At 40.6% G+C, this 27615-nt stretch overlaps 1 protein-coding gene across 11 annotated transcripts in view; it reads left to right on the forward strand.

The window, feature by feature from the left end:
* The window catches only part of NPAS3 (neuronal PAS domain protein 3), an 870998-nt gene that overhangs the window by 729622 nt on the left and 113761 nt on the right, over positions 1-27615 (forward strand). For all 11 annotated transcript variants that reach the window (XM_060294729.1, XM_060294731.1, XM_060294730.1 and 8 more), the window contains one exon: positions 11103-11277. In XM_060294729.1, the coding sequence (XP_060150712.1) occupies positions 11103-11277 (175 nt within the window). The remainder of the gene's footprint in view (positions 1-11102; positions 11278-27615) is intronic.

The following is a 27615-nucleotide window of genomic DNA, read 5'->3' on the forward strand; positions in this document are numbered from 1 at the left end:
CCGCCTACAACTACGGGAAAAAAATAGTCTCTGAGACACAGGCCTGTGAAGAAAAACAAGATATGACTTTTCTTGTAAGTGATTTATTAAAACCGTTCGTCACTGTTTTAAAAGTATTTTAAAAGTATTTTAAAATATTTAATGAACACTATCATAGATCCATCTCCTTAGGGCCAAAATAAATCACCTAGTGTTTATTGAGCCTCTACCCAACGCCTTCCCAATGACCTAGGTTTCACCTAAGAATAGTGCAGCACGATACCCCTGCCCTATAAGCTCCAGTGTAGTTAGAACGCTGTTGTGTCTTGGATTGCCCCCATCTTTTCAGCAAAGCCACCTGTCCCTTCTCATTCTCTCTGTGTGAAGCCAGCATGGGAGTTGCTCTCCCAGACACTTTGGGTTCACGGCCACCTCTGGACCCATCCACATCAGGGCTCCTAACCAAAATGTGGAGAGAGCAAATGATTGATAAATATTTGGTTGACCAAAGTCTTTTAAATAGTAGATTAAATCTAAAAATTCAGGCCTTTTATTCTAAAGCCGTTCCTCTATTTCTTTTTTTTTTTTTTTCTTGCACCTCTCCCCTTTAATATCGTCTTCATGGTATCCTTCTACTTCCTGTTCTGCTACTCCAGGGATTCTGTGGTTCTAGGGCAGCATTGTTCAATAGAAGTATACTGCAAACTATGTATGGAATTTTAAATTTTCTAGTAGCCACATCATAAAAGTTAAACACAAACAAGTACGATTAATTTTAATAATATATTTTATTCTAACATACCCAAAATATTATTTTAATGTGTAATCAATATGATATTTTGCATTCTTTTACTTATTGTACGAAGTCTGAAACCTGGTGTGATTTTCCACCTACAGCACATTCTAATTCAGACTAGCCCCATTCCAGGTGCTCAGTAACCACCTGTGGCCACTATATTAGACAGCATGGCTTTAGAGAATATTTACGGTTAAAGTGCTGGGGTGTCCGAACCCCAGACATACAATGCCAAATTATATGACTGTTATCAGAGTATTTTTCTGGTGAGACAGAACATAGAATTTATCAGATTTCCAAAAGGGCTGTTCTTCCCACTGCCACCAGACTCCCGCCCCCAGTATCTTAAGAAACACAGCCTTGCTTTTAGCCTCTGGAACGACTCTGTCTTTTGGCTCATTTTCTCTACTTGCCAGTTCTATTTACACTCCCTATTCTAAGAAGACTCTCAGACTGTTATTAAACAGTTGTGAATTTAACTTATTCCTTTAAAATAGCACCTAGAGAGTGCTCAGAGTATTGACTTGCTTCATAGTAAAGAACCTCAAAGGGCTTCCCTGGTGGCACAGTGGTTGAGAGTCTGCCTGCCGATGCAGGGGACACGGGTTCGTGCCCCGGTCCGGGAAGAAACCACGTGCTGTGGAGCAGCTAGGCCTTGAGCCATGGCCGCTGAGCCTGCGCGTCCGGAGCCTGTGCTCCGCAACGGGAGAGGCCACAACAGTGAGAGGCCTGCGTACCGCAAAAAAAAAAACCCACAAAAACAAAAACAAACAAACAAAAAAAGGACCTCAAATACTACCACAGCTGGTGGTTATAACAGCCAAAATAAAAGAGGAGTGTATTCGCCTTTCTACTTATGGTAATTCACTAGGAATAAGTTAGACACTAGACCCACCGTGCCCACATGGCATTCAGGAACTTCCCAAGATGTGCTAAAACATATCAACAGGGAAGGTTCTGGAAGGGTCAGCAATTGCTCACAGCACAGAGAATTTTATTCCTCCTTGTTCTCTTCATTGGGTTATTAACTCCAAAATTAATTTCGTGACATGGGCCAACCACCCACTTTCTACAGTGGCTAAAATATTTTTGTACAGCTTGTGATTTTCTCAGATGAGACTTTTCAAGACCCTTCACAGGATGTGGAGGAGGAGAGCCATTTGTTTCAAATACAGAAACTATGGCGTTAACATAGCGCTTCAATCTGAAAAAACAAGATGTCAGTCGAACATGATCCTTCTTTTATTTTGCTTTCTCTTAAACATAAATTTCTCTTGAGGTGTATAACTGCAGTATCTTTGTTAAGCTTTTCTCGTTTTGCTGGGTTTTGTTTTTCTCTCAACAGCATCGCTTAAACCTTGTGACTTAGCTTCTGGTGAGGGTTGGTGTTTCTCATCTTCCATCATAGGATAGCCCCTTTAAAAACTATCAGGAATGATTAATTGTATTATTTGTGTGCATTTTATCAATTACTATTATTTGTGTATAGTATTATTTGTGTGCATTAAACCCCCAAGTTTTAGTCGTATAAACCATATTGTTTTAGCGTGACTAGAAAAAAATTAACCTGTGTAACTTTCAAAAAACAAATGGAAAAGTCAGCCCCATAATTATTATTGTTTTCTGATCCATTTACCTTTATTTAAAATAAAAGGACTGTTCAGAATCAGGGAAATATTTAAATTTCTATTTAAACTTACAAGCATTTTCTACTTTTTCTTGTTTCCATGACCAAAAAAAGGAAGACAAAATTCACTATGAGAATAACAAAAACAATTAAACAAGAATTGAGATATATTGATACTGAAGCCTAGCTATGCATAACATGCATCTCAGTGTGTATCCAGTTTTAAATGACAAATACTGAACCATGTAAAATTTGAGAATAATGGATTAACTATGCCAGTATCAAGTATTTTATGTTGATTGGTCTCCTTACCACCAACGTAATGAAGATGCTTTGAAAGTGAGATCTTACTACTCGTTTGATCTTCAGAAAAGGGAGATTTGACTTCAGTTATTTTTAAGATTGTTAATGCTTCTTTCTTGGCATCGTTTCACTTTTTACTATGATGTAACCTCCAATTGCATCCTTTTTTCCTTCTCAGCACTGTGATAAATACTAAAAAGTTGGCCTTTCCTGCCCTACAGACTACTTTAAAACTTGAAAACTGTAGGAAACTTGTAAAGCAAGGTTTTAAAATGTCTTGATTGAGTCACTTTCACAAATCCCTGGGCTCATTATGTAATGCCTGCTCAGTATTACAGAATTCTGTAAGTTCTTCTTTTACCTGGTGTCTCTTAATGAAAGGAAAAGAATATTGACATATTAAAACTATTCCAAAACCACTGCTTCTGTAACGTGGGGTGATGGAGAAATACCTAAACCATTGTTTACAAGAAAAAATGAAATTTTGCAAATAATTTATTTCTTCAACAGAAAAAAATTGGGATGGGGAATACTTCAAACTCTGGATCTGTTTTGTACACAGGCTGTTTCTAGCAGTACTTAAATATGCTCAACTGGATCCTGAGTCTCTATAGTGATCCGTCTAACACTTCTGAAAATGCAGCAATCAGTGTTGATTATTGCTTGATCAATTCAACTATTGGTAATGATAGTCATAGAGGCAGACCTGTTCCAAGTAACCGCCCGTACATTTGAATCAGTCTCTGCCATTTGTTCTTTATTTCCTCTTTTGTTCCATTTCTTCAACAGCCTGCCTTTTCCTTTTTCCTCTCTGAGAACTAAGAAATCCACTGGAATTATCTTCTGACACTTCTTAATCAAAGTTCAGAACTGGTTATGCAGTACTCTCTTTGGATACCGAGGTTGCAAATTCTCAAGTCGGGCACTCCAAGGGTTATAGAGAAGCATACAAAAAACAAAATAAGTACTTGGCCTCCCCGATTCCCAAAGGAGTTGAAATGTTTATTTCTGAAGATAAAATAAACACATGGTATGGTATCTTTTAGCTCAAATTCTTCTAAAGGAAGGCTCTGTTAACATATCTGTGAGAAGAGAGTGGATTCATTTCTTATTTGATGACATTGGAAGGATTTTTCATTCTACCTCATCGTTCTGATATAGAACCTTTCTTTCTTCTTGTTCTACTAATTTATACACGTATTTCTGTAACAGACCCGATGCTTTTATGCATTTTTCTTCAGATAAGTCAGCAAATACATAGAATGAGACAGAGCAGTAAAGAACATCAAGTTTCTGTCAAAACAGCTCATAAATATTCAGTAGAGTTCTGCAATACACAGGAAGTTATGAAGATGGCATTAAGATACCAGTAAATCCTAAGAAAACCTATGCTAATCAAGCTATCACATCTTATTATATTTTATTCTTTTATCACTTTATTATCTCTCAATAATATAAATGTGACCCCCCACCCCCCAAAAAACCCCCTACAAATCCTAATCTGCCGTGGCGAGATAGAATTTCCATCTTATCCTGGGTCAGGATTTTCTAACCGTGATCTCAGTCTCTTGGTAGATCTGAAAGCCTAACCTGGCAGTTAGGTTTCCAAGCCACTCGCCACTAACGCAGTCCTCTCTCAGGCATGACCTTCTATTCAAATACTGCAGGCATTCCCTGTGGGAACGGGGCCTGGCTGCAAAAGGAGTCCTGAAAAAGGGCTTAACTAGTAGCACCCCCAAGTCCCCTCAGTAATCTAGTGCCCTCCAGAAATCTACAAAAACCCAGCGTCTTCCAAAAGGTTTAAGAAATTCCACCTTAAATGGCAGGTTTGAATGACCTTCTTTACGTGCTAAAAATGAACTTTGTATTATTCCTAAGACTGAAAATATATTGAAAGAAAGAAAGAAACAGGTTTTATCATCTTGCTTTATAAAAGTATCCATCCTCTTAAGTTATTCCAATATAGAGAAGACTAGCAACATTGCTGCCTGTTCCTCATTTGTAGCAAACTCTTTCAATCAAAGGAGCACTGAATTCAATGATTTGCACTCCTGGTACATTGCTGTAGTTAAAAAGTATTTGCTCACCACAGGAGGCCAAGCAAAGGCTATTGACATGCTTGCTTGATGTATGAAAAGACAAATTAGTCCCCTATCCTATCTACCAGCAGGGTACAATGACCGGACGTGGAAAAGTCAACTCAAACCACTGAATGATATATTTACATTTTTTTCCAGGAAACTTCAGTGTTACCAAATCAACTGTGTCAAGTGTTCAACTTGCATGCAAGCTAATAGAATGTGAGATCAATTTGAGGAAGGCCAGGTGGTTTAGTTGACTGCGTGGGACGGCACTAGTGGCTATGGTTTCTCCTGGAGGAATCTTGGTAGCTTTGAGTGGGGAAAGGCAGAGAGAAAGGAGTTGAAACAAAATGCTGTTTCTGGTTACGACTGCTTATTACTCATTGCCTGTCTCCGGCCCCTTATACACTCTCAGCTGTTTTCTAGCACTAAGCAATAAGGGAGAGGAATTTTTATTTTAGAGTCACTCAGCTTCAGTAAAGGTAGACCAAGTGAGCATGGTTGGAAACAGTCATGCTTTTCCTTCTTGTGCTAGGGAAACAATTCAAATTCCCATGGGTCTGTTCCTTAAATTTAATAAACAGAACATGTTAATTTTTTTTTTTTTTTTTTTTTGCGGTACACGGGCCTCTCACCGTTGGGGCCTCTCCCGTTGCGGAGCACAGGCTCCGGACACACAGGCTCAGCGGCCATGGCTCACGGGCCCAGCCGCTCCGCGGCATGTGGGATCTTCCCGGACTGGGGCACGAACCCGTGTCCCCTGCATTGGCAGGCGGACTCTCAACCACTGCGCCACCAGGGAAGCCCTGTTAATTTTTTCAAATTACCATATAAAGTGATTGAGTTTGGTTCTCACATGTGCCTTGTTATATAATTTGCACTAACCAGAAGAACACAATATTAAGGGGAAGAAATGCTGTACCTTTCCGTTATGTAGATCATAATTGTAGATCAAAGATAGGACCAATAATCAATATAAAATGAAAATTCTCTAAATTTCTACTGTCAGTGATTTGAAGGGATAGTTAAGAAATAATAATTTGGGGGCTTCTCTGATGGTGCAGTGGTTAAGAATCCACCTGCCAGTGCAGGTGAGACGTGTTCGAGCCCTGGTCCGGGAAGATCACACATGCGACGGAGCAAGTAAGCCCGTGCGCCACAGCTACTGAGCCTGCGAGCCACAACTACCAAGCCTGCATGCCATAGCTACTGAAGCCCGCAGGCCTAGAGCCCGTGCTCCTCAACGAGAGAAGCCACCGCAATGAGAAGCCCGCGCACCACAACAAAGAGTAGCCCCCGCTCACCGCAACTAGAGAAAGCCCGCGCGCAGCAATGAAGACCCAATGCAGCCCAAAATAAAGAAATAAATTTATTTAAAAAAAAAGAAATAATCATTTTATGAAACTTTGTGAAAATTCAGTTAATGAACAAATGAACTAGCAAACTAACCACAGTTTTGTCATAGATGGGGGAAAAAGTTATAAAAGATAGCTATATTATCTTTCAAAGTTCCTTGTAAAACCTGCTCTTTCTCAGCATTTATAAAATCCTCTGCTCAGTTAAACTCCGTTGGTTTCTATATAAGAAGTTATAGCTCTCAATGCATATGGCAAATACTTCTTGGGAATGAGTATATTGTTATGGTGCTATATTGTAACTCATTTTAGAATAGTAAATAATGTTATAATAATAATAATACCAGAAATAATAAAAGGAACCAACCTAAACTTGTCCAAATCAAGCACAGATAAAGCAAATTTTTTAAGCCTAAATATCCATCTTTTATTCATTCAACAAACATTTGTGATAGACCTCCTATGTACAAGACACTAGTCCTAGTTCTCAGTGGGCAAAGATTTTGAAGAGTTGCTAACTGGAGATTTGAGGGTACCTAATTAACTATAGTAATATAGGATTGAAACTCTATATATTTTTTCTACTTCAAGCTCACATGAAGCAACGTCTACTCATCAAGTAAAAAATCCCTGGTCTTGGGCTTCCCAGGTGGCGCACTGGTTGAGAGTCCGCCTGCCGATGCAGGGGACGCGGGTTCGTGCCCCGGTCCGGGAAGATCCCACATGCCGCGGAGCGGCTGGGCCCGTGAGCCATGGCCGCTGAGCCTGCGCGTCTGGAGCCTGTGCTCCGCAACGGGAGAGGCCACGACAGTGAGAGGCCCGCGTACCACAAAAAAAAAAAAAAAAAAAAAAAATCCCTGGTCTTAGTTTCTGCAGTCTATTTTGAGGCACAGAATTTAGTGGCAGGTGAGTTCCAAGTCCATCTTACCTAGGCAGTCTTCGTAGGAGAGAGAAGCAAATCACATAAGGGTTTAGTGAGAAAAGAGAGTTAGCCAATAGGGCTTACAGTCTTACTTCTACCACTAAACACCTGGGTAAACTTGAACAAGCATTTTAACTTCTCAGAACTGTGACGTTTTCACCTATTAAATAAGGGGGGTATTAATGGATGTTTTTCAGGTCTCTTCCAGCTCTAAAATCTAATTAAATGAAGTGAAAACACTATGAGAAATGTTGAAAGTGATAGATAATGTGGTGATGATGATGATGACTCAAGGCCTGTGTATAAGTAGACTTCTGTCTACCCCCATATCTGTTTCAGTTTAGTACACCTGCTTTCGTGCCTTCTTTTGGCCCAAGAGTACATGGCAAAGCATCCTTAGCCCAGGGGATTGCCAGGCTGCCTGCCCTCAGCCTCCTCCCTCCATGGTGCCCAATGTTCTCTCCTGAATAAAAGTGAAGCCACAGGACAGAGGAGTTCAGATGTGCCTGCTCAGCCTCCCTGACTGCAAAGGTGCTACCAGAGAAGTGGTAGGTTGAGTCAAGCAGACTTTAACCAAGTACTGGCCTTTTCTATACTCATATTCTTGTTCTGTAAAATCGGGGTCATCATACCAGTTCAAAAGATGGTTATGAGGATTAATCAAAGAAAGCATGAGAAGTATGTATACATAGAGGTAGTAGCTGATAATACTGTTATTGCTGTAGTCAAGGCTCAGAGCATGCATTGCTTCTGCTGTACCCACTGCTAATTAAACAGATGTTCCAGAGAGACCATGCAAACCCTAAGGATTCCTCACCAAAGCTACACAGGAATATACATGCCTGTCATCCATTCTTATCCACCAAAGAGCAGCGACAATAGTGCTTATTTCTCACAAGGCAATTTCCTCTGCATGGTTTCACTGGATTTTCGAAATTAGGCTGTGAGGCACGTAAAGCAAGTCTTGTTTCCATCCCAGCGCTCAGGCCACTGCGTTGCACCATTCCAAAGTGTGGCGCTCCACGGGGTGCCATTCATGTAGAATACAATGTGAGCGGTACCCCCCAGGGTCCTGCAGAGCAGCGCTACTGCCACTTTCAGAATAGGAAACAAGCTCAGAGAGGTTAAATGAATTGTCCAAGGTCATACAGCAGAGGAGGAAAAGATTCTGATCTCCAAGTCAGTTTATAACTCCAGCTATTCTGTGCTTTCCCCTACGCTGTGTGACCTTTATTACAGTACATACATGAAGACTATGACAGGGTCAAATTCCAGGATACCCCAAAGCCTAATATGGGATGGAGAGGTTGGCACTGAGAATTTGACCCTGTCACAGTCCTCAAGAGACTGAAGGACAAAGTCCTCCCCGTGTCATAGTGTGATGTGGCCCATTGTGACTCAGTCTTGCTCTAGACGCCCTATACACTCAGGACATCATTTTGTGGAGAGGAAGCGCCTGCACATCTAAGTAAATCAGGCTGTGGAGATAGTGGCCTGCTCCTCCTCACCGTATGACTGGCTTACATGAATATTCAAGAACCAACACCCATACAAAATCGATTGTATCTCCCACCTGTGTTGTCATCTTATCACGATCTGTGCTGCGTGCCAAAGGGCACATTGCAGTGTTAAAGAAAGACTCGGAGTTTGAGAAAAGTGACAGAAATAGTTATTAAAGTGCTGCAATGGGGCTTCCCAGGTGGCGCAGTGGTTGAGAATCCGCCTGCCGATGCAGGGGACGCGGGTTCGTGCGGCAGAGCGGCTGGGCCCGTGAGCCATGGCCGCTGAGCCTGCGCGTCCGGAGCCTGTGCTCCGCAGCGGGAGAGGCCACAACAGTGAGAGGCCCGCGTACCGCAAAAAAAAAAAAAAAAGTGCTGCAATTGGACTCCATGCAAAATGAGAGTGACTTCCTCATACTCACTAACCTCCAAACAAAATAACCATCAAGAAATATTAAAACACACATTTTATTAGTTTCATTTAATTTCTTAATTGCTCCAAGTCAGTTTACCCATTTATTGCTGTGTGAAATGCTTAGAGGCAAGGCGCACATTAAAGGGATTATTTCCATGTAATCGCTTCCTCCCAGAGGGTAGGAACCCATCACTTATGAATCCTGATTTACGTACGCTCTGTAACAATATCAAATGGAGGAAATAGTTATTGTGAAATTATAGAGTCAGTAGTTGGGTAATACAGGAGAGCGTAATTTAATAGCAAAGAGAAAGTACCTCATTTTCAGAGAAAGGTATGTAAGCCTTTCTCAGGAATAGCTATTAACCAAACTGAATTTAGCCTCCCATTTTTTGGCCTCTACCTCTGTTAATTGATAGATGCTGAAGATGTGCTGACTGTTAAGAGTTTAATCAAATGGTGTCTGGGAGTCGATGTGATCATTTTACCAGGACTTGGAGTTCTGGGGATAATAATTGCTCTGAGTATTCCGCTCACTGTGACAGTATGCCCACCACCAGCCTTCCTTCTTGGCAGGAAAATGAGTGCAGGCAGTTGGGTGGAATTTGGAGGGACGCTGCAAATTACACAGGAAAGGCAGGTGAGGTAGGAAGCGGTTCTAGGTAAATAGCCACCAAGAAACCTGTGACAGTCTGAACTTCTGGCAGTTTCTGTAGCACATCATAGCTGGCCTGAGACCATTAAACTCCAGAGGAATGGGAAAGCCATTAGTGACCCGGGAAAGAGCTTTTTCTTGTTCTGTTGCTAACACATCTCTCCCTGCCATTGTACCTGTAACCCAACTACATTATTTTAGGACCATGATTGCTATTCTTGGAAGGAGGTAAGAGTTATAGCATCAGAGGAGTACAGAGGTAAGGCCAGTCCTTACGAGTGTCTTCTGCCCCTCAGACAGCACATGCCCCAGACACGGGCCACGCCTGACAGCATTGCAAAAGGCAGTGCTTCCATTCCAGGCTGGCCCTCTTCTGATATTTGATATTCATTCTCTACCTTTAGCGTCAGCCTAATACAAAGCGTATACAAAATAAAACATTTTTTAAAGCCCTCAAGGAGGTTTGTACCATGTATTTTATTAGATTGAAGGCAAAACAAGCTGATACCAGCAGGAAAAAAATGGCTGCTTCAGACCCCAGCTGACCTCTTTTGCATGGAAAATTCTCCATATGATTACAGAGCTAATGAGTAATATTTAATGAAAACATTATGCCTTTGCATATATTTGTAAGCAGCACTTCTTCCATTTAAATTTACATAGAAATAAGCTGATATGTATAAATACACATCCTGGAAATCTGTGTATTTTAAGGAAAATCCTCCTCCGCTATCTCTGGTTGTTTCTATACAAAGCTCAAACTTCTCAATAAGCAAACTGTAGAATTCAGTCAATCATCCGGTTGACACCAAACATGCGAGAATTTGATGATGCGTGGATAAAACAGCTGAACTCAGGCAGACGCATCCACATTTCACAGAATGGTTTGGCTTTATGCAAACAACAGTGTATGAGAAAAAAACTGGGCTAAACAATTGCTAAATAAATACATGTGGGGAAAAAAAACTTTCTCTTTCAATTTCAAGAATCCTTAAGCGTGTGAGGATAAAGACTAAGGACCAGGATTGTTTCCGGAGGCTTCATAGATTTCCTTTTCTGTTCAGAAGCTGAATCGCAGTGGGGCTAAATTTTTTTTTTTTAACATCTTTATTGGAGTATAATTGCTTTACAATGGTGTGTTAGTTTCTGCTTTATAACAAAGTGAATCAGCTATACATATACATATATCCCCATATCTCCTCCCTCTTGCGTCTCCCTCCCACCCTACCTATACCACCCCTCTAGGTGGTCACAAAGCACCGAGCTGATCTCCCTGTGCTATGTGGCTGCTTCCCACCAGCTATCTATTTTACGTTTGGTAGTGTATATCTGTCCATGCCACTCTCTCACTTCGTCCCAGCTTCCCCTTCCCCCTCCCCGTGTCCTCAAGTCCATGCTCCAGTAGGTAAATTTGAAAATGAAAGCCTGTGACAACTTTCTTTCCCACTCTTCTTTCTCTTCGTCCTCTAGGTGGAGCTGACAGGCAGCAGCGTCTTTGACTATGTCCACCCCGGGGACCACGTGGAGATGGCAGAGCAGCTGGGCATGAAGCTCCCGCCCGGGCGGGGTCTCCTCTCGCAGGGCACCGCTGAAGATGCAGCCAGCTCAGCATCTTCCTCTTCCCAGTCAGAAACCCCAGAGCCAGGTGGGACTTGCAATTCCAGCATGTGGGTTGGTGGGCAGGACCTTTGCCAATGATTGCGCTTGAGTTGCCAGTGTGAAGAGACTATAAATAGGTCTAATGGTATTTAACAATTCCATGCAGCTTTCTGTCCTGGGCAGTAATTAAGTAAGGAAGAGATTTGAAAATAAGAAGACATTTTAATAAGTATAATCCAGAGATCTGATTTCAGGTGAACAATACATACAGCATGTACCCATTCCTTTAGTTTCTCTTTCAAATTAATGGAGGGAAAAGGTTCAGATTTGGAAAGCCATCTGCCTTTCATTGTTACCACGGCTAAATGTAATGCATTTATTTATTATTCAGCAAAATTGATGGCAGAGACTTTTTGAATATTAGCTTGTGGAGAATTAAAAGTATTAGGGGCGTGCAGAAATCTTGGTTTTTTTTTTTTTTTTTTAAGCATCAGAAGGTACTCGAAAGATGTGAACAGATAAATTAAGGCTAAAAAGAAAACAGAAATGGCTACATTTTAAACTGCCTTTCCACCCTCAGTATTTAATTAGATCAATTGTATAGAGGAATGAACAGAGGTGACATTCCTCATTGGGATTCCTTCCAGGACTCTTATAGACTTTGCATTCAGAATGTTCCCATTTTCATTGTGTTGTACTGATGATAATTTAAGTATTAGGGGAAAATCCATTTATAAATTAAACAAAATGACTTGATATCCATCAGTCCCCTAGTTCATCAAGCTGTTCAAACACGGGGAAGATTGGCTGGTCGGCCTGGGTCTTCCGAGAGCGCTGGTAATTAGATCTGCGAAGGATTTATTCTTTGCTGATTGGGGCTTTAAATTAATTGAAGTTCCACATTTGTGGTTTTGTCCTTTTTGTACTTTTTTAGAGGAGATATTTCATATTCTTGTGTGGTGGAGTGCTTGGCCAAGCAGCAGTGGTTTAAATGTTAATTTTTCTCATGAGAAGTTTAAGATTTTTAATGAATCAAGGCCTGATTTGAAGTGCAAAGTTTTATTTGCTTACTTGGGAAATTATTTTTGCCCTCTAAAGACGTTTGTACTTTACTTGATATGTTGTTTTAAAACAGATTCGCAGCACAAAAGCATTTTGTGAAAGAGAAATGGAAAAAAAAAAAACCCAAAACCTATCTTAAGGTTAATGTTAAAATAACTCTACATACTTCCAAGAAAATAATTTGGTCTGCTTAGAAGTAATCACAGCTTGTTTGCACACACAGAAGGGAAAAAACATATTTGCCTCTATTGGAAATATTTTAACTCCTTCTAGAATCAATCCATGTTTCCCCATTTAAGTTAACTGCAGCTTCCAGGGCATTATTTTGTAGCATTGGCGGGGGTGGGGGGGGCATCCTTCTCCAGTGAACCCCATGCATGAGAAAAGAGTATTTAAGACTACTCTTTACCATTTAAAGATGAAAATAATTTTGTTCCAAGAGGTCGAGGGAGTCATATATCCTTATAGCATAGCTCCCTGACTTCACTGAATAGACGCATCAGTGAGATCACTGGACCTGCTTTTTAGTCAATAGAATGTTTATCTTTGGGCATATTTGAGAAGAAACACATGAAAATAGTTTTCTACTCCATTCTGGAGTTGGACTGGGAAACGGGAATGCTCATGACTCTTAAACACTCAGTGCATAAGAAATCAAGTTTATAAACCTCGGTATGAACTAAGACCTTGGAAAAGTGGACTTTGTTTCCCTGAATCACAAACCCACAAGTTAAGAAGAATCTTCGACAATCCTTTAATCCAACCTCCAATTTATGCAACCATCCCTTTACAGCAAAACCAACAGATGCCCTTCCAATCTCTGCTGGCACTCATTCCTAACAGGAAGCTAAGGAACATACAGGGCTTCCCACCCCATTGGTGAGCAGCTCTGATAGAAAGTTATGCCTAATATGGAGCCGGAACCTACTTTGCTGCATCTTCTCCCCCACTGATCGGAGGTCTGCCCTGTGGGACAACATTTCAGATTTACTCTTCCCTCCCCATCACAGCTTCTCAAATATATGAAGTCAGATTCACCAAATTCTTCCTCCCTCCTTCCTTCTCCTTTTCACATCAAACGACCCTCATTCCACAACCATTATTCAATGGCATGTTGCTAAGACCGTCACCATCCTAGCCACCCTCACCTGGCTGTGCTTCCATTTGTTGGTGACCCTCTAAAAATAGTGTTCTGAGAGCTGAGTGCAGCCTCTGCATGTATTGTGACTAGTACAAAGCAGAGGGACTGCCACCTTTCTTGGTTTAGGCTACTATACTCGTGTTATGCAGCCCACGGTTGAAGTAGGTCCTCTTGGCAGCCAGGTCCCACTGTTGATTCATATTGAACTTGATGTCTCCCCCAAACACATGTTAAGGGTGACTTGTACCTTGGAAGAGAAAAAAAAAAATCCACAGCCTATAAACCAGTTCTACTGGGATATCCTAAACTAGAGTCAAATCAACCCATTTAAGATTAAATATAAAAACTCTGATAGGGATTCCCTGGTGGTGCAGTGGTTGAGAGTCTGCCTGCTGATGCAGGGGACACAGGTTCGTGCCCCGGTCTGGGAAGATCCCACGTGCCATGGAGTGGCTGGGCCCGTGAGCCATGGCCGCTGAGCCTGCGCGTCCGGAGCCTGTGCTCCGCAATGGGAGAGGCCACAACAGTGAGAGGCCCGCGTACCGCAAAAAAAAACACACAAAAAATAAAAAACTCTGATAAATCCCATGCATTCCATGAAGCACCAGGGTGTGCTCAGTTCCACTTAGCATCCTTTAATTCTAGTTATCAGAGAAAGAAGATACCTCCTTTATACAAGGACACTTCATTTATCCGTGAAGTATGATTGAAAATTTACTTGGGTTTCTTTCCCCTGTTTTCCTGGCCTTCCTTGAGCCATCCTAACTAGTAAAATGGAAAACCCTGCTTTGCACATTCCTTAACAACTTGGGCTCGTTAGCAACAATCGCATTAGGAAGTGTCTCTTGTTGGAGAGTGTATTTCTCACCATTAGAGAATGTTAAACTGGCTTTGTCTTAAAATTCTGTAGTGTTAGTTATTTGCAATCTTTGGCTTAAAAAGGCAATTAGATTGACTGCTCAGATACTGAAAGGCAGTGTAGGATGCTACCTTTAACCAAATATCTTCACTAATGCAGATCATTGTTCCAGGGGAATTACTTTAAAAGTTCATGTCAGGCACTACATCCCAAAGCTGCTTATGTTTCTTAAAAGCTGAAAGAACTTTAACAAGATTTTCTAGTTCTTAATAACATGAAGGAACATTTTTGAAGACTGTTGTTCACTACATCATAATCTTTTAAACTCTGATAAAACACCGATTCTTGCTTAAAGAGTAGTATAATTTGGTTGGAAAACAGATATCAATATGTGGTGATTAGGAAAATGAAGGAACTAGTAGGTATGGAATTTTTCAGGAGCCCTGATGTGTTCAGTGTAGCATTACTAAATGACTGAAATCTACATAACTTTTGGCATTATAATAAAAGGAAATAAGCGGCTAAACCAGCCTAAGAGGCAGTGATCCTGTGCCATAATAGGAATTCTTTTTCTTCGAACTGCCAGCCCTGTGATTGTCTTGTCTTGAATTAGTCTCAAGATAATGAGAGAGAGAAAAAAAAAATCTGTTGGCCGGACAGCAAACCCAAATAAATATTTTATATGTATGCACGTTCGTTAATAGTTTAATAAATATATTTCTTTTAGAGAAATTTTCAGGCAGGCATAAGAAAATTAAATGGGTAGCCTACTTTAAAAAGTTAGAAAGTTCCAGAATGCTTCTTTAGGGCTTGATCCAAGCATTTTGGAAGAGACTGCTCTGTGCTGCCCACAGCCTCTTCTCTGCTCCTGTGGGTTCCTGCAAGGTGGTGGGCACAGAACCTCCGGAACACGACATCTGGATGGCTCAGTTTGGTTTTGTGGATCTGCTTATATCTTTTCATCACTCTTAATGATTCTTTAATCTTGGGATTATGAGTGATATCCTTTAAAAAAATAATAAATTTCAGGGCTTCCCTGGTGGCACAGTGGTTAAGAATCTGCCTGCCAATGCAGGGGACACGGGTTTGAGCCCTGGTCCGGGAAGATCCCACATGCTGCAGAGCAATGAAGCCTGTGAGCCACAACTACTGAGCCTGAGCTCTAGAGCCCGTGAGCCACAACTACCGAGCCCACGCATCACAACTACTGAAGCCCGCGCGCCTGGAGCCCGTGCTCCGCAACAAGAGAAGCCACCGCAATGAAGGGCAGCCCCCGCCCGCCTCAACTAGCAGAAAGCCTGCATGCAGCAACGAAGACCCAACGCAGCCAAAATTTAAAAAAAAAAAAAAAAAAAATCAGTGCCGCATCTTTTATGTGCTTAATAAACAGAAGAGCAGCTCTTTCAAGAAATCCCGGAGGTACTTGAAATATCTCCGTATTTTGAAAGCAAAGAGTAATATTCCTTGGGTTAGGTCATCAAATTGTTGTGTTTCACTCCCTCCTTCTCCTTATTAAAACAGCTTGATATTTTCCAATTATAAAATTCATGCCCTTTGTGAAAAATTCAGAGAATGCAGAATACAAAGAATAAAGGCCAACATACCCCCTACCCCAAAATAACCACTGTTCTTATACACTAGATATCCTTCTAGATTTTGTTTCTGTAAATATGTATACAAACATAGTTATGTAGTGGGATTTTCTGTTTGACTAAAATAAAACCATAACATACATGCTCCTGGCAGCCTGCTTTTTCACTTAACCTCACAGGCCACTTTCCCTGTCATGTTTCCTCACTTTAACAGAGAATTTCCTTTCTGTCTCCAGTGGTTTGTTTCCCTCTAGCTAGCAGTCAGCTCCCAGCCATGGGCCACTGTCAGGAGTAACATACCTGGGTCCTGCCTTAGAGGGCATTCAGCCAGGACCAGAGATTCTCGCTGCCTATTGAATGGGCACGAGCTCACGGAGGGAGAAATCGATACTGTAGTGGGGTTTAGACAATTTAGCAAAATGTATGAGACAGTACTTTTGGTGAAGAGTAAGAGTAACTACAGCAAACATGGTTAACCACTGGTTGTCTAAAGTAAAGATTACTGTGTTTTGTCTAAACTTTCAGCAGATTTAGCCTGTTACGGGACGTTAAGATAACTATTGCACGAGTATGATCTCTATGCTATTACGCCTATTCTGTGTCCTGAATATTTTAAAGGCAAGCAAAACTGAAGCAGTTGAGTACTTGCCTGAATAGAAATAATCTGCATTTTCTACTTATGCCCCCGCGCTCTGGTAAATTTGATCGGCTCCCGATTCTACAGGAACTCAATTCCTCTGCACTCGTTAGACGATTTTCATAATACTAGGTATAATTAAAGGATCAAATGTTTAGGAATAACAGTAAAGAATGTAAAAATTTATCAGAGGATCTGATCAATATTTTATTTCCAAAGTGCTTAGATACGAGATATAATTGTACTTTTATGGGTGAATTATTTACCATCTAGTATAGGGTTGAGGTTCTCTGATTTTTTTTGTTTTTTGTATTGGTTTAAGTTTCCTATCAATGAAGTGAATTTAGAAGTCAGGCAAGGGGGGCTTCCCCGGTGGCGCAGTGGTTGAGAATCTGCCTGCCAATGCAGGGGACCCGGGTTCGAGCCCTGGTCTGGGAAGATCCCACATGCCGCGGAGCAACTAGCCCCGTGAGCCACAATTACTGAGCCTGAGTGTCTGGAGCCTGTGCTCCGCAACAAGAGAGGCCGTGACAGTGAGAGGCCCGTGCACCGCGATGAAGAGTGGCCCCCACTTGCCCCAACTAGAGAAAGCCCTCGCGCAGAAACGAAGAGCCAACACAGCCATAAATTAATTAATTAATTAATTAATTTTTTTTAAAAAAGGCAAAAAAAAAAAAAAAAAGAAGAAGAAGTCAGGCAAGGGAAACCATCTTACTAACCTCACATCCAACCTCAGTCCCCAGACAATGTGACTGTATCTACAGCACTTTCTGCTGTACTGCAAATGTCAAACAGAAGGTGTAATGGATTTAATATTAGTGCTGGCCAAGGTGCTGAGGGAACTGTTAATAATGTCACTCCAGTTATTGATCTGAAGCCTTTAAAAATCAAAGAAAAGTGAGAGATCCCCTACTGGGGAAAGGCACACAGTGACTGTTTTTTATTGCCAATATATTTCTACATATAGAGTGGCAACTTTCTGAAATTATGTTATCACCATTCATCTCTGTGAGATTTTTGGAGTCATTATATGGTAAGATAATACCATGGAGACTGCTCCGCATGCCTAATGCTAGAAGATCAGGCCAAGTACTTTTAGACATAAATAGAGCTTGATAATTTGTGTAGTAACTACCATATTCAAGCTGTCAAATGATACGAGGTTTATTAGCACTAGATTTATTCGTGATGACAATGTTGCACCCACAGGAAGTGTGAAATACGAACTGGATAGTCATGAGGATGAGCTGTCCTCTCCTTTCGCCTTTCTAAAACTCTGAATACAAACCATTCAGGGACTCACTTGAGATAGAAATGAATTCTGTTCTTACAATTAGTTTACCTTTTCAGGAAACTGGTAATCCTTCAATCTGAAAGGCAGTTTCTGTGCAATGAAATTCCTGCTTTCCATAGCCCCCGACTAATAAATGGAATGAAAATGTATAATTTATGTTGAATGTTTATCAAACTGTAAACACACATTTAATTCCTTTCCATATTCATACAATATAAGCAAAGATAAATCCATCAGATAATGTACCACGGTTATCTCTGATGGATTGAATATGAAATGGATCTCAGCTGTAGTAAAGATCCAGCCAAGTTTACGATTACCCAAAACTGGCCTGACTCCTGTTAGTACCCATGTGCACATGTATGTGTCAAATCTAATCGTCAGAAAGCAGCCTAACAAAAAGTAATCTTTTCATAACCCAAAGAGGTCATCCTTTACGCGTAAACTCAGCTTTTATCCAAAAATTATATATGCAAAATGATGTATTTCCGTTAGCTATGCCATCGTTATTTGGAAATGAAATAGAAACTATCTTTTGCCACTCCTGAATGAAGATGACGCATACACTCCAAAAACAAGCCAGTACTGTTACAGGGACTGCCTTGCCAAATGCAGAATGCTTCCTTTGCCTCAAAAAAGCTACATTGATGTAGTACCATTTTTTCTTGCAGAAAGTAGGCTTTTCTTAAATGTCTCCTTTATCCCCAGCTAAGCAAAATAACCACCACAGAAGGAAATACATTTCTCCAGTGCTTTCTTCTGTCCAAGGCCTAGGAACACTTAGAACCTTAATTTGTGTTTGCTCACACTTCTGTGTGCTTGTCTGTATATGACGAGAATATTTGCAAAGCAACCTTGTTTGTACTTCTAGGATCTTGCCTAAGGGAGCTAAAGAAAATAAGGAAAAATCCCTCCTCCCCACCAGGCTGTGCTGGCCCAGCATCCCTTCCAGGCCAGCTCCCAGAATGCACAGCTGCAGCACAAGGCATCCTTGAGGGCTTGACACCCTGACCTGTGAAAAATCCGTGTTGGTGACTCAGCTACAGAAGGGCAGCCTCCCTTTTGTTTCCAGAGAAGATGCTGAATGTCAGCCTAGTTCTGTATGCCATTCTGAAACTAACTTTCTTTTCCAAAATTTAGATCACAGTGGTGGCAACTCAAAAATGTGCAACTTTTATCTAAATTAGTATAATGGTATTTACAGGGTTGCAAATGGTTTGTTCAGTAATAGAAGCATGGGCCTCTTATCAAAGTACACAATAGGTTCACTCAGTTTATATGTAGGATTTTTTTTTCCAAACCTTCTATTGAAGGTTTAGAAAATCAATTTTTTAAACCCATTATTTTTAACAGCTGTTTTATATAGCTTGCTAGGTCATAATTTTGACTTTCCTTTCCCTATGGTGATAAGGGGTACATTTCAAAGTTTCTGAAATGAAACCCAAGACAAGTTGTAAATAGATGACCTATTCTTCCCCATTTAAAAAACAGGTGGCTGTCTTTGTCATTGGATATTAACAAATTAAAGATTCTATTTCTATAACTCTTGCCTTGAACAAAGCACAATTTATTTGCTTTTAATACATACGACTGCACAGAAATTTCACCCCTGTCCAAATGATACCATTCTGAATTCTTCATCTGCACTAAACAGCAGACTTACGAAGGATCAGTTACCTGGCATTGACTGAGCTTTGCAGGGTGCACAGATCAAAAGAGGCGGAACTGGCTGGAAACCATTTCCACCCCTGGTGAGCAATTTACTCATGATTGCTCGGGGAAAATACTGGAAATATTGCTTCTGTGTAAAGTTCGCAACTTCCAGTTGTCAGCTCTTTGCCAAGCGGCTATTCCCAAGTGTAGCTTTAGAAGCAAAGCCTACTCAGGCCACGGTGACAATGGTTGGCATTCATATCCTGCTTGGTGTATGCAGATCACAGAAACCGCTAATTACAGGAGTTAATTCACACCCTATCCCTCTGAGGCAGGTCAGTGTGTTATCCTTATTTTACAGATGGGGGAAAGCGATGGAAATTCTAAGTGGCTTGCTCCAAACCACACAGGTTAGTTTAGCAGCCAAGATTAGCGGAAAGGGTAAAATATTAGGATTGCATAGATGGGAAGCCTAGGAACTAGATGGAGAAAGGAGTTAGGACTCTGATAGGTATAGAACCAGAGGAATTTCCTCTGAGGGGCTTCTGAAGTCCAGAGAGGAACCTGACAATGCCCTCACGCACGTATTTCATCGGGCTCAACCATCTTTTGTTCTTAAATATAGTCCCTCACTGAGGACTAAAATCCTCCATCTAATACTTTGCTCTTCCTTCATCCCTACATTGAAACTCCTTATACCACAATGAGCAGTAGCATCTGAATCAATTATAGGCAAAACTATATAACTCCCCATTAGCTACCTCTCCTGAGCCAGGAGCACAGCCAGAATTGTCTCTGTGTGCTTGGTCTCTGCTCTGCCTTGGCCAGTGCGGGGCCAGGCTGTGTGCAGCTCCTCCAGGCTCTTCCTTTCAGAACAAGTCTCCCAAGGCAAAAGAGATGGAAGAAAAGCAAGAAGACCAATAGGCTTCATTAGGAGGTGGTCGTATCCTCCTGAAGATACCTGCTCATGAAACACAATCATGGTTTCTTGGGACCTGTGGGAAACATCAACCCATCTGTTAGTTAATAAAACTAGTTTGAGAGAGGAAGCACTTGTGTCTTTTCTCTAGTTGTTATAAACTAGAGTGAATTTTCTTTCAAGACCCGGACACACCTGATACTCGGGATTGTGTAGACTATTCAGTGACCATTGACTGCATGTCTGTCCCATGTCAGACATTAGACGAAGCACTGAAGAAACAAGATGAAGTTCCCTGCCTTCCAGGAGCTGACCATCCTGTGAAGGGGACAGATCACTAATATAATGCAGGAGTGTGACGATGACAATCAAGGCGAGGTGGTGTTTGATAGGGTAGCATTGTATTATAAGCCACTGCTATTAGCAGTCTTGGCAGAACAATCTCAGGTTTGAAACTTCAACCCTGAAGTTAACAGCCCAGGAACATTGCCTCCTTGGGAGCAAGTTGCATTGACATGCCCAGACATACACATACCATGACTGTCAGGGACTTTGATGCATATTGTTAAGGGACTTTTGGTTTTTTGTTTGCTTAATTAGCCTGTAAAAATGCCAGCTACATGATAGGTTCACAGGAATGTGAATTCTTCTCTACTGATCTTTCTGGCTCTGTAGGAGTGTTCTGAATGGGAAGTACCCCTGAACTGCACCCCTTCCACTTGTACTGCACTGATTTCGCTAACTGTAATTCAGGAAATGCTGGCTTTGGAAAACTGTACTGACTCTCTTAGCTTTTTCTATTCGAAGTAAAACTTGTTGCAAATATTCTAGGATTAATGATGATATTAATAAATAACTTTTATTATGTTTTACCTATATGTTCCAATTACATGAGTAGGCATGTTTTAAGTAATTTATTTCTCAAAATGTCCCTAAATGAAAATTAGAGATGGTAAATGGCTTGCCTCCACACCAGAGTAGACGGTGGCTCTGGGATTTGATCTCAGGCCATGTGTTTTATTTTCAGCACTTTGCTAGGTGCTTACAGAGGACACAAGAGGTAAAAGATATGACACCTGCCTTTAGGAAACTGATCATCATCAGTAGAAAGTTTATACACAGTCAACAACCAGAGAAAAAAAGAAGCATAACACTGCTGCTGTGCTCAACTGAGACATAAAATTGGCAAGTGGTGTAATAAATCAGGGAGAGGCTAAATGACTGTGGGTGGCTTTGATGAACAGGGTTGACCTGCATGCAAACCAACCTAAGAGCAAAGAGGCAGAGATGTTCTTCCAGGAGACTCATCTCAAGGAACAAAGTGGGAGTGAGGACACTGCATTTAGGAGGCAGGAAAGAGCCTCAACGAGGCAAAGATGCATGCTTATCTGGGCTGGAGCCAGATCTCGGAGCAGCTGAAGTACCAGAGAAAAGCATCTGAGATGGGAGTGATACGTAGTTCTCAGTATAACTCATTCAACAGAGCAGTGACCCGATGCAAACATTATTTTAACACTTATAAATACAAAAATAAAGTTTGAATTTGGAAGGCTCCTTCCTTGAAGGTCATATTATACAACTACCTATGGCCTCCTGAATCCCTATACAACATAACTACTAATATTCATTGAACGGTTGCCAAGTGTCAAGCACTCTGCTAAGCCCATTATTACCGCATTACCTCATTCATTCTTCACAAACTACTAGGAAGAAGGTATCATTATTTTTCCCATTGTACAGAAGAAGGAACTGAGAGAAAAATTTCTTTTTAATTTGGAAAAGTCATACAGTTAGTAGCTGGAGAGCCTAGGCTTTAAAGCCAAGCAGCTTGACACCAGAGTTTCTCTTCGTAATCATTCCACCAAGCTGCTTCTCAATATATACCTAAAATAGCTGTCCAACCCCTACCTGAGACCACCAGCTGGGGACACTCTCCATCCTTCCTAGGCAGCTCTGACTGTTAGAACAGTCTTCCCGATGTTATGCTGATTCCTGTCTACTGGTAACTTATGTTCACTGGATTTATTCCCTGATCCTTTATTTTTGCAAGAACATGAAGGATGTGTGGAATAGAGCAGACTAGAAGCAAAGGAAACCATTCAAGAGGCCATTTCTTTAATCGAGAAGCGAGTGAGTAGACCTTGAGAAGAATTATTGCAAAGGAAGAAACGACGATTTGGAACTAAGATAACAGAAAACGGTAGAAATATACCTGTGGTCAGTCTTTAGCCAGGAGCTAATGATTAATACTCTAGAAATTATGCATGTCTCAAGCTTTCACATAATTAGGATTGATGGCACCATCTGTCCACTTTCATTTTTTTATCGATTGGTAATAAAATCTGGAAATATTCAAAACTGACAAAATTACATATGCTATTTATCATGAAATATTAAGATGCAAATTTCCTTAGGGCTCAAAGCTGTTCCTCTTTATGGTTGACTAAAGTATCTTGTGCCTTAAGTAAACCGTCTGCCGGCCAGTGCCTCTCACTTGTCAGCGGATGTCTTCTCCACATAAAAACATCAGTAAGAGCAATGGTGAAATTGGTGACATAAAGAATTAAAACTCTACTATCCTGTGTCCAGCCATCTCTTGGTTGACATTGAAGGAGGATTAAAATTATCTGTTAACCCCCCCCAAATTACTGTTAGTCAAAATGAGACAGAAATTGATTTGATCGATAATATAAAAGGGAATTTAAAATGTGACCAGTATTTAGGGAAATACTTTCCATTTCAGAAAAGTAATATAAAAGCGTAAAAATAACAAAATTCCAATAGTCTAGATATGAAAAACATTCACTCATTCATTTCTTCACTCATTCAGTCATTATTTCTTTCATGTGCATGGGACAAGCTCTATCTTAGAATCTGAGATATGGTAGTTACTAAAAAGGTCCATGTTCTCATAGAACATACATTCACATAAACCACCTGACAAAAGGATTTCAGTTGAAAGATTCCATTTCATAAACAAGAGGTAAATCTTTACATCAGACTGTAATGGACCTGTTGGGCCTCCTCTGCTTCTAAAATGCAGAGCTGACACAGATTCTAACCCAGTACTTCCAAAATGCATTCTTTATCATAATTGCCCTGTGCAATGCTCTTCGTGAAAAGGACCCCCTAGTTAGAGTAGAGGAAAAAGCTTCAGTGCACATCTTCTCATTGATGATCAACAATGAACATTAACTTAGTGAAGATTTGAAATATGTATGATCAGTAAGTCTATTTATTTTGTTTGAACGAGGCTTTCTAGTCTATTTATTGTTTGAACTATAGGAAACTTTTTTTTAGAGAGAAACTCCTACTAACACCCCAGAAACACGTAATGAAGCCCTTGATCTTGTTTCTGCTGCCGGAAGCCACTCCTCCCATCCATGCCAGTCTCTTCTTCCAGGGCAGGCATGATCACAGGCTAGCCACTCAGCTCAGAGGTTGAATTATCCAGTTCCTCTGGTCATTCTCCCAATTGTCTCTCCTCAGTCCTCAGGGTACCCTTCAAGCTTTCCTAAAGATGAGCCCCTAGATGAATCTAGTAATTAACTGAAAAGTTGTAAGGCAAGACCTGTCAGTTCCAAGTTTCACAGTTTTTAGAGCAGCCCTGGGTTTTGATTGGCAGGTCTCACATCCCTCTTTCACCCTGTCTTCTCTATTTTTCATTTAGCAGAGCACAAACGTCTCTGGTTTCCCACCCACTAAAGCAATACACTAATAGATTTTGGTGTAAGGGTATGATCATGGCTGCCCAGGGTTCTGTTCATTGCTCCCCTCCCCCGTGATAACCCTAACCAGTTACCACTGGTTGCAGAAACAAAAATGTCAGGATACAAGAACAAGAATGTGAATACAAGAACAAGAATGTTAAGGTGGTGAGACAGGAGACACAGTATGGTGGTGGTAATCAGTTCCTACGTTGTTTTCTCTGATTTGTAGCAATTTAATTCAATTGCACTGCCCATATTATAGATTTTAAAGATCTGCAGTCTGGTTAACTTGCAGGTTACCCGAATAACTGAGAATTGATGACATATGAAGATGACAACCCTAACCCAAATTGCAGGACATTCTCGTGATACTAGTTTCTGTAGCAGTTGCAAATATGTAAGTGCACAGGGTCCTCCTGGCTCTGTGCCTTATCAGAAATTTGACCTTGATCAAGTTAGTTAACTTACATGTGCCTCAGTTTCCCATTGTAAAATTCTGGCCCTCTAGTATATTGAATAGTTTGGAGACTGGGGTAGGAATAATCAATCACCTGTTGGTTTTAACTTCATATGAATTAACATATTAACGTTCCTTATGGTGTCGTTAATACATCTAAAATGCTTAGAACGATAGCATGGAGCACCATAAGTGCTCAGTGAGTGTTGTCATTATTATTCATTCTGTTGAGTTAAGCCTTCCCTTATCGCCAAAGTTATTCCTTACATAAAGTCTGGCCAGGGCTTAGGTGACAAAGTTGGCTCTTGCGCCAACTTGAAAGGCTTGATTTGGGCTTCACTGTCACCATGTTCCCATTCTCTCTCTTAAAGATCCCAGATTCTACATGGATCACAGTACCCACAGGTGCGCTTCTGAAAATACACACACGCACACCTGAAACTTAGTCCTTTTGGAAAGGCTCCATTTAAGGGGAAAGACTCTCTTGGAAATAGATATGATTTACCTTCCTCCAGCCTCTCTAATGCACAGATTCTGTTTTGCAGTTTCACTTTTGTTTTTTTCATACTTGGTTTTCTTAAAGCATAACAGAGGTGCATAATTCTTATTCTCAGAGGTCCATCCCAGTGTTTTGGATTCTGAACAGCAAGATAGGCCTGCTGACTTCCCCTTTTCTAAGGCTAGCTTGGAGTCTGCCCAGGCCCGCTTTGGACTAGACCTCAATGTCGGTCTCCAAGGGTTTGTAGCTTCCAGCCTGGCCTATTAAAATGTGTTCTGCTTATGACCCAAAGATTTAGCTGCTACACAGCATATATGATGTGCTTGCCTGATATCTTCCCTTTTTTAAAATTAATTTTTATTGGAGTATAGTTGATTTACAATGTTGTGTTAGTTTCTGCCATACAGCAAAGTGAATCAGTTATACATATATCCACTCTTTTATAGATTCTTTTCCCATGTAGGTCATTACAGATTATTGAGCAGAGTTCCCTGTGCTATACAGTAGGTCCTTATGAGTTATATATTTTATATATAGTAGTGTGTATATGTCAATCCCAATCTCCCAGTTTATCCCTCCCCCCACCTTCCCCCTTTGTACCCATAAGTTTGTTTTCTACATCCGTGATTCTATTTCTGTTTTGTAAAAAAGTTTGTTTGTACCGTTTTTTTTTTGATTCCACATATAACAAATATCATGTGATATTTGTCTTTTGATATCTCCCCTTCTTATCTAGCTGGGCCATTGCAGTGTGGCCATAGCCACAGCATGGATTATGCTTCACAAAAGACTAAGCGACGTCGAATGGGATGTGAGGTCTCTATGACCTACGGCTCCTTTTACTATCAAATCAGCTTTCATGCATCCTCTGGTCTGTGCTGGAGAATAGGGTGGAAGTACCCAGCTATTGATTTGAACTTTAAATGAATGAATTTATTTTGTGTAGGAGGGCTTCCGTTCATCACTAATCTTGAGAACAGAAATGAGTGTAAATCTGGTGGAATGCTCCTATAAAAGAGAGATGCCCAGATGCCCTAGCCAGAGGTCCTATATATGGACTTAAAGAAAGAAACTCATTTCACACAGGCCACCAAACAGTCATGAGATGTTAACAACTTTTAGTCACTGCCAACCTGGACAAAATTCAAGCCAATGACCTATGGGTGAAGGGCTCTATATATCCCATTACCAATCCCCTGAGCCATCCAGTCGCCCCTGACAAGGTATTTTATCACACCCAGTACAGAGCAGTATGGTAGTCCAAATTCCTATACAATCGGAAAATCTTCTACTATTTAAAATAAAAGGGAGCATTTTAAGAATAAAAGAGAGGCAGAAGACTTAGTTCCTCAAATAAAGGAGCAATTACAAAAAAAAAAAAAAACCTTTGGGAAAAGGCACACACACACATATACATAGCATTGAGACTTTTTTTAATTCCAATATTTTTTCATCATGTTTACTCCACTGCACATTTGATTCTGCCTCTGGATAGTTAGTAAACTGGCATATCTTGGAGTTCCCATTTAAAAAAGTCATTAGTTTTAGTTTACCGTTTATATAAAACTGATTCGTTAAACCCTTGGTGCTTTCTTTCCTAGCTTGTTTTTAAGTGTCATAAATAAATGACTTAAATGTCCCACAAGACAAATGTTCTTTAATCATCTAATGTACTCATTTATCCTAAGCCTTAACCTTACTCCTAAATTAAGTCTGTTGCAAAAACATAACTTCATCTAAAAACACCCATCAATCCTACATGGTTTTGATAAGCACATTTAAAAAACATAAACAATCAGACAGTTGTCAATCTGGGTGAAGCCCAGTCCCATTTAAGAGTTATTCACCAAGAGCTATATTTCATGCCCATACCACCGATGGAATTATAAAAGAGAATGGCTGGTATTCGGGCCTTTGCTGAGAGTTCGTGTTGTGAAATGGTTTACGAGAGTATAAAATGAAACAAAGACTAGACGAGAGAGAATCCTCATTCCACATCAAATACATTCTGTTTTGTTTTTGGAAACTATTAATACTTAGACAATATTGTAAATGCATTAAAATTTCATGATCACATATTTAGTAAATTGCATGTCATGCCTTTGATTAATTTTCATTTGTTCATGGTCCTAAAAATCTGTCAAAGAATCTGGCTGCTCAGAGCTTGTACGTGAGTAATGATCACTGAAAAGGTTTGGTGCAAGGAGAAACGAAGTGCAAGTTTAATGGAATAAACACTCGACTAAATTGGGTACTTAATACCTCATAACTAAGAATTCACATAGTTTGGTGAAATCTCAGCTTTGACAGATTCCCAATTTTATTCTGAATTAATTCGAATGTCTTGCATTTACCAATGGCACCCTTTCACAGTAGGGCAAAGATAATCTTCTTGTTTTTCCACTGGCTTCCTTGGGTCCTGCAGAATTATTACCACTGAGCCCCTTAGTGTTGTTGGACGCTACCCCCACCTCCCAGCGGGGCTTTAAAATTTTTTAAAGAAAGATAAGAGCATTCAGCAAATAGCCAGATTGAGAATAAACTCAAAAATTATCACCAAG

Source organism: Globicephala melas, chromosome 2 (assembly GCF_963455315.2).
Source record: "Globicephala melas chromosome 2, mGloMel1.2, whole genome shotgun sequence".
Taxonomy (NCBI): Eukaryota; Metazoa; Chordata; class Mammalia; order Artiodactyla; family Delphinidae; genus Globicephala; species Globicephala melas.